Source organism: Pseudoliparis swirei, unplaced genomic scaffold (genome assembly GCF_029220125.1).
Source record: "Pseudoliparis swirei isolate HS2019 ecotype Mariana Trench unplaced genomic scaffold, NWPU_hadal_v1 hadal_32, whole genome shotgun sequence".
In the NCBI taxonomy this organism is placed as follows: domain Eukaryota; kingdom Metazoa; phylum Chordata; class Actinopteri; order Perciformes; family Liparidae; genus Pseudoliparis; species Pseudoliparis swirei.
Window position 1 is genome coordinate 167,170 of NW_026613268.1, and position 8,399 is coordinate 175,568.

Sequence of the window (8,399 nt, forward strand, 5' to 3'; positions counted from 1 at the left end):
CTGAAACTTTCTTGAAAAAGGGTACAATGCAGTCTTGTTAGTGGTGACCTCTGCTAGGCCCATGAATATTTTCATGAGATATTACTGTGTAGATTTTGAATAAATTCACTTTAAAGTTAGCAAGAAATAAATATTATTAATATTATGGCAATATTTGGATTATATTTTAAGCAAATCTGAAACTTTCTTGAAAAAGTTTACACTGCAGTCTTGTTAGTGGTGACCTCTGCTAGGCCCATGAATATTTTCATGAGATATTACTGTGTAGATTTTGAATGAATTCAATTCAAAGTTAGCGAGAAACAAATATTATTAATATTATGACTATTTGGATTTTATTTTAAGCAAATCTGAAACTTTCTTGAAAAAGGTACAATGCAGTCTTGTTAGTGGTGACCTCTGCTAGGCCCATGAATATTTTCATGAGATATTAGTGTAGATTTTGAATGAATTCAATCTAAAGTTAAAGTAGAACAAATATTATTATTAATATTATGGACTATTTGATTTTATTTTAGGCAAATCTGAAACTTTGAAAAAAGGCAATGTAGTCTTGTTAGTGGTGACTTGCTAGGCCCATGAATATTTTCTATGATATTACTGTGTAGATTTTGAATAAATTCACTTTAAAGTTAGCGAAAGAAATAAATACATATTATGGCAACATTTGGATTTGATTCTAAGCTAATCTGAAACTTTCTTGGAAAAAGGTACAATGCAGTCTTGTTAGTGGTGAATTTCAATAGGCCCAAGGAATATTTTCATGAGATATTACTGTAGACTTTGAACAAATTCACTTTAAAGAAGCGAGGAACAAATATTATTAATATTATGGCAATATTTCGATTTTATTTTAAGCAAATCTGAAAGTTCTTGAAAAAAGTTACACTGCAGTCTTATAGTGGTGACTCTGCTAGCTCCATGAATATTTTCACAGATATTATTGTGTAGATTTTGGAATGAATTCAAATTCAAAGTTATGAGAAATAAATATTAATATTATGGCAATATTTGGACTTCAATTTGGCCAAATCTGTAACTTTCTTGAAAAATGTTACACTGCAGTCTTGTTATTGGTGACCTCAAGAAATCTATGCATATTTTCATGAGATATTACCTTGTGATCGGAATGAATTCAATTCAAACTTGAAGTAGAAACAAATATTATTAATATTATGACTATTTTGATTTTATTTTGGCAAATCAACTTTCTTGAAAAAGCGTACAATGCAGTCTTGTTAGTGGTGACTCTGCTAGGGCCCATAATATTTTCATAGATATTACTGTGTAGACTTTGAATAAATTCACTTTAAAGTTAGCTATAGAAACAGTTATTACATATTATGGCAATATTTGGATTTTATTTTGCCAAATCTGAAACTTCTTGAAAGAGTTTACACTGCAGTCTTGTTAGTAGACTTAAGTAGCTCCATGAATATTTTCAAGGAGATATTATTGTGTAGATTTTGAATGAATTCAATTCAAAGTTAGCGTAGAAATAAATATTATTAGCTATTATTATGGCAATGGATTTTATTTAAGAACTGAAAACTTCGTGAAAAGGTTATACTAAGCGTCTCATAGTGGTGACCTCTCCCAGGTCTATCCATATTTTCATGAGATACGCTGTGTAGATTTTGAATAAATTCACTTTAAAGTTAGCGAGAAATATTATTAATATTATGGCAATATTTGGATTTTATTTTAAGCAAATCTGAAACTTTCTTGAAAAGGTTACACTGCAGTCTTGTTAGTGACCTCTGCTAGGCCCATGAATATTTTCATGAGATATTATGTAGATTTTGAATGAATTCAATTCAAAGTTAGCGAGAAATAAATATTATTAATATTATGGCAATATTTGGATTTTATTTAAGCAAATCTGTACTTTCTTGAAAAAAAGTTTCACTGCAGTCTTGTTAGTGGTGACCTCTGCTAGGCCCATGATATTTTCATGAGATATTACTGTAGATTTTGAATGAATTCAATTCAAAATTAGCGAGAAACAAATATTATTAATATATGGATTTTATTTTAAGCAAATCTGAAACTTTCTTGAAAAAGTACTGCAGTCTTGTTAGTGGTGACCTCTGCTAGGCCCATGAATATTTTCATGAGATATTATTGTGTAGATTTGAATGAATTCATTCAAAGTTAGCAGAAATAAATATTATTAATATTATGGCAATATTTGGATTTTATTTTAAGCAAATCTGAAACTTTCTTGAAAAAGGTACAATGCAGTCTTGTTAGTGGTGACCTCTGAGGCCATGAATATTCATGAGATATTACTGTGTAGATTTTGAATAATTCACTTTCAAAGTTAGCGAGAAAAAAATATTATGAATATTATGGCAATATTTGGATTTTATTTAAGCAAATCTGAACTTTCGTGAAAAGGTTACACTGCAGTCTTGTATTAGTGACCTCTGCTAGGCCCAATATTTTCATGAGATATTAGTGTAGATTTTGAATGAATTCAATTCAAAGTTAGCGAGAAATAAATATTAATAATATTATGGCAATATTTGGATTTTAATTTAAGCAAATCTGTAACTTTCATGAAAAAGTATATCTGCAGTCATATGGTGACCTCTGCTAGGCCATGAATATTTTCATGAGATATTAGTGTAGATTTTGAATAAATTCAGATTTCTAAAATAAAATAAATATTATAATATTAATAATATTTATGGCTAAATTTGGATTTTATTAAGTAAATCTGAAACTTTCTTGAAAAAAGTTACACTGCAGTCTTGTTAGTGGTGACCTCTGCTAGGCCCATGAATATTTTCTTCAAGAAAGTTTCAGATTTGCTTAAAATAAAATCCAAATAGTCATAATATTAATAATATTTTATTTGGTTTATTTTAAATCTGAATTCTTCAAATCTACACAGTAATATCTCGTGAACATATTCATGGGCCAGAATATCATAAGATATTACAGTGTACCTTTTTCAAAGTTTCAGATTTGCTTAAATAAAATCCAAATATTATTAATATTATGCAATATTTATTTCAACAAATTGAATTCGTTCCAAATCTACACAGTAATATCTCGTGAAAATATTCATGGGCCCATGAATATCAACAGATGCATTACTGTAGATTTTCACGAAGTTTCAGATTTGCTTAAAATAAAATCCAAATATTGTCATAATATTAATTGGATTTATTTCTCTGAAACTTTTGAATTCATGCAGTCTTGTTAGTGGTATCTCATGAAGGCCCATGAATATTTTCATGAGATATTACTAACTGTAGACTGCAGTGTCACTTTAAAGTTCAGATTTGAAATAAAATCAAATATTATGCCATAATATTTGGATATTTATTTCTCGCTTTAAAGTGAATTTATTCAAAATCTCAGTAATATCTCATGAAATATTCATGGGCCTCTGCAGAGGTCATAACAAGACTGCAGTGTAGATTTCAAGAAAGTTTCAGATTTAAAATAAAATCAAATATTGCCATAATAATAATATTTATTTCGTAACTTTTTTTAATTCATTCCAAATCTACACAGTAATATCTCATGAAAATAATCATGGAGTCTTGTTAGTGGTGATCTCAGGCCCTTAACAAGACTATTGTGTAGATTTTTTCAAGAAATTCAGATTTGCTTAAAATAAAATCCAAATATTGCCATAATATTAATAATATTTATTTTTCGCTAACAAATTGAACTTTCTTGAAATCTTCACACAGTAATATCTCATGAGAATATCATGGACCTAGCAGATCATTCATGAGACTGCTGTGTAGATTTTCAATGAAAGTTTCAGATTAGCTTAAAATAAAATCCAAATATTGATAATATTATAATATTTTTTCTTTATTTTAAATTGAATTCATTCAAAATCTACAGTAATATCTCAGAGAATAATCATGGACCTAGCAGACGTCACCCTTAACAGACTGCATGTGACTTTTTCATGAAAGTTTCAGATTAGTTTAAAATAAAATCCAAATGTCATAATATTAATAATATTTATTTCTAAGCTAACTGAATTGAATTCATTCAAAATCTACACAGTAATATCTCATGAGAATAATCATGGACCTAGCAGACGTCACCCTTAACAAGACTGCAGTGTACCTTTTTTCAAGAAAGTTTCAGATTTGGCAAATAAAGAATCCAAATATTGCCATAATATTAATAATATTTATTTCTCGCTAACTTTGAATTGAATTCATTCCAAATCTACACAGTAATATCTCATGAGAATAATCATGGACCTAGCAGACGTCACCCTCCCTTAACAAGACTGCAGTGTACCTTTTTTCAAGAAAGTTTCAGATTTGCTTAAATAAAATCCAAATATTGCCATAATATTAATAATATTTATTTCTCGCTAACTTTAAATGAATTTATTCAAAATCTACGTATTATCTCATGAAAATAATCATGGACCTAGCTGAGGTCACCAATAACAAGACTGGGAGTGTGATTTTTTCAAAGAAAGTTACAGGTTTAGCTTCAAAGAAATATCAAATATTGGAAATATATTACTATTATTTTCTTTATGAAGTGCTTTCATTTAGGAAATCGTAAACGTCAGAATGTCTTGATTATCTCTGGATGACACAACAGGGTACTCTACATAGAATCAGAAGTGAAAGTATTTTGTAACTACGCACCATTGTGTTCTAAATCTATTCTGAAATTAGACACCCATTTGCAAGTATGAATGTGATTTTTTTCTTTAGTATTTTTATTTTGGAGATTCTAAATCAGAATATCCCTAATATTTGGGAAATGCATTACTTTATTTAGAACAATGTGTTCATCATTAATACCATTCATGATTTTTCATCTCTTCGACAATTTAATCTATCACTATATCTGTATTTAAAGGCATGTGTTACGTCATATCACGTTCACCGGAAGTTCGCTCCTTATTTTGAAGACAACTTTCACACCTCACACCGTAATGCCTGGTATATACGTGTACTTTAGAAAAATCGTGGGCACAAGCTTTGGCTGTGTTTTTTCGAAGTGGCGGCTGAAGCTTTGGCTGCAGTCCTGTTTGGGTCTGCCCTTTGTTCCAAAAGGAAAGTGAAAATAGCCTCACTGTGAAATACAGCAGCGGCAATCAGTGTGGGTTCAATAGTCCTTCCACTCTCTTTACATGGGCAAAGTTGATCAGGATGTTATCAGGATTAATTATTTGTTTGATCTTCTTTGGGTTGTTGTTGTTTATATACTATATTGTAGGATGCGTTTTCCATTTCGGCGACTGGAATGAGGGTTCAAAGTTGCCGAAAACTCATTTCCTGTGTGCTTCATAGGAGCTGTAAGAATAGAAATACGTTCCTTGGATGTTACCTCAATATTTGGTGTCATTTACAAACCTTTGACAAGCAGCCCAAAACTATAGAATTCTAGGTTTCATTCCGTTTATTTAATTCCTTGGTGTGATTTATCAGTGCTTTGAGAAGTTTTTTGCAATGAATACGTGATGCAATGGAGACAATAAGCCCATATAATACAATGAATAAACAACAACAACCCCTATGATTACTTGTCATCCCCATACATCTCTTGTGCATTCATAGAGTGCTGTAAGCACTGAGTTGAGTTTTTTCTATGAATTTATTTTTGTCACACAATAATATTTTGGTGTCACAGAAGAATACCGATGGCGGGCCCGATGAGCCTGGGGCCTGGGCAACTTCAGTGAGTCCTACACAGTCCACCAGTTAATCCACCTCTATGCACTATCATTATGATGCCATGAAAACAGACCAGGGCTGCTCAATACATCATTAGCAGCGTAGTATTGAGTAGATCGCATGACATTAAAAATTAGCCCCTTGGTCATTTCTCTATGCTTAGTCTTTGTTCATTTATTAAACTAAACGGCCGTCTGATGTTGATCGTATCTACACAACAGCATGTCATTTCTCTCGGCTCTCGTCTCGCGCGCTACCAGAATGCCTTGCCTTCAGAATGAGAGAAAAGAAAGAAAAAAAGTAACCTCGTTTGTTCACTAAACAGGGCGTTATCGCGCAAGCAGATTTCAAGTATATACTTTCGACCAAATCGACATCTTCTCCTCCCTTCACTCATTGTGGGTTGAAAAAACAACTTTGTAATCCATAATTAATTCCTTTATAAAATTCAGTTTCTAGTTCTGGGTTCTGCATATACCTGGACCCGCCTCTCAATATTGTTAATCCAATCCAAAAGACGTGCAGCACTCAACCTGCTAGCTGCTCCTGTGCGGTTCAGGGCGCTAGAAGGCCTAGAGGAGCCAACTCTAAAACTGATTGGTTGACACAACGTATCATTCCATTCACTTGGGCTTCAGCGCCATGATAATATTCTGAAGGCCTAAGGCAGATTTGACCTGGCAACACCGATGTTGAATATGATTGGATAAAGATCTAACATAAGACCAGCCTCCAAATCTCAACCTGGGGCTGGCAGCAGTGCAGCTCCAAGAGGAGCTATGAAATGAAGAGTATAACTCTTACTCTGGGGAATAATTTAATACATGTTTGTGGGAAATATATTTAAGAAAAAAATATATATTCACAGTAGTGTTTAGGCCAGCAGAAGGTAGCACTGGCCCTATTGTTATACTGAGAATACCAATGTGCAGAATAAATGATTTGTACCTCCTTTTGGCTGCAGATATAATTTAGCCACTAAGTGTTTCATATATTTAAAAACCCAGTGCTGATCTTTGTGTATTTAATTATTTTAAATTCAAGCTTGAGAAATTTCCCTGCAATAAAGAAGCAGCAGGAAAGCAGGTCTGAAAATGGAGTTGAACATAAAAATGTATTCTTGTTCCTTTTTAAATCCTGCCTGCAAAGAGATGTCAACACAAACAGATGAGTTTCAGGAGGATTTTTAAATCAATGTACGCGTTATATCAGAGGATATGCATTCACACTTCTCGAAAATCAGACTTTCGCTGGCAGCCGCACCCATTAACCCTCGGTGGCGTCATCGCCAGTCGCGACCTGTTTACAGCGAGCGAGCACCGCTCCGCCTCGGCTCCGCGGACCGGCTCAAATCCGCCGTCGTCCCGTGCTCCGGGAGGATGACCATGGATGTGACTTTCCTCGGGACGGCTCGGCTCTGATCCCCTCACCAGCGGGGCCTCGGCAGCAATTGCTGGGGACAGAGGAGAGGAACAGACCAACTGATGAAGAGCCAGCTGCAGGCGGAGAGAGACAGAGAGATGAAAAGGCGAGAGAGAGAGAGAGAGAGAGAGAGAAGAAGAGAGAAGAGGAGAGAGAAGAGAAGAAGGAGAGAGATACAAAACAAGTTTGACCTGTTGTGTTGTTCTCGTCGTGTTGCTGCAGTCCATGAGCTGGAGCCCACAGCGGACCAGAGTCCAGAAGAGGGACACCTCAGCCCGGAGGTAACCGACTGGTTTTCATGTCATGTTCTAAAAGTTGCTCTTATTTACCTCCCATACACACATTCAAAACACTTTATTTTATTACACCAAACTCCACCCTGAACCCCAAAGTATTCAATTCAATTCGGTTTATTCGTATTGCCCAATTTCACAAATTACGAATTTGTCTCAGTGCTTTACAATCTGTACACGTAGACATCCCTGACCTTTGACCTTTGACCTCACATCGGATCAGGAAAAACTCCCAAATAACCCTTCAGGGGGAAAAAAGGGAAGAACCCTTCAGGAGAGAACAGAGGAGGATCCCTCTCCAGGATGGACAGAACAATAGACGTCATGTGACCAGAAGGAATCATTAGAGTTAAAACACATTCAATGAATATGACAGAGTGGATGAATAGTTGGTAGTAGAGGAGGAGTGGGCGGAGTCTCAACAGTGGGCGGAGTCTCAACAGGCCAGTGGCGTAGTCGGTAGCAGGACTTCCAGGACCCAGACCTCGCTGCTCCATCAGGCGGATGGATCTGTGCCGTCTCATCGGGTCCGGTGACCCCATGAGGCGTGAAGTCACAAGGACTCCGGGATGTCGTGGTCGGCCTATCGCATCGTCTTTGCAAACGTCTCCAAATGTCAAGTGAATCTGTGGCGTGACTCCCAGTAATTCATCTGAACTTGTTTGAAAGTCGGTCGGTGTTCTTGCGCGTCATCCTCTCGATGTCCGGCGTGTCTTCAGGTGACCGCGGCGCGCGGCCCTCCGCACCCACAGGAGCAGCCGGGCCGGACCGTGGTCCTGGACGCCTCCAGCGACTCCTACCTCCTCTTTGAGGACCGGAGGTTCGTGGTCAAGGCCTTCAGGCTGTTCCACCGCATCCCCTCCTTCGGGTTTTGCATTAAGGAGCACGATCGACCCGGGAGACTGAAGACTGAGCTCCTGAAGGAACTAGGTACGTCTTCAATGCTCCTGGTGTCTGCGTGGCACAGCTGCAGGGAGGATGACTGACCGCGGAAATCTCCTTTAAG

The 8,399-nt window shown here is 35.8% G+C and overlaps 1 protein-coding gene across 1 annotated transcript; it reads left to right on the forward strand.

Annotated features, from left to right (window-relative positions):
• Positions 1-6,895: 6,895 nt before the first annotated feature.
• On the forward strand, positions 6,896-8,379 carry LOC130191288 (zinc phosphodiesterase ELAC protein 1-like). Its single transcript, XM_056410990.1, has 3 exons — positions 6,896-7,069; positions 7,286-7,381; positions 8,113-8,379. The coding sequence occupies exons 1-3, from the start codon at positions 6,896-6,898 to the stop codon at positions 8,377-8,379; spliced, it is 537 nt and encodes a 178-aa protein (XP_056266965.1).
• The last annotated feature ends 20 nt before the right edge of the window (positions 8,380-8,399 follow it).

What these genes read in the sequence shown, in the direction of transcription:
- LOC130191288 (XM_056410990.1), top strand. Translation starts at nt 6,896, where the DNA reads ATGCATTCACACTTCTCGAAAATCAGACTTTCGCTGGCAGCCGCACCC. An exon ending in CCGGGAGGATGACCATGGAT is followed by an intron (nt 7,070 to 7,285) that starts GTGACTTTCCTC and finishes ATACAAAACAAG; the next exon opens with TTTGACCTGTTGTGTTGTTC. An exon ending in AGGGACACCTCAGCCCGGAG is followed by an intron (nt 7,382 to 8,112) that starts GTAACCGACTGG and finishes GCGTGTCTTCAG; the next exon opens with GTGACCGCGGCGCGCGGCCC.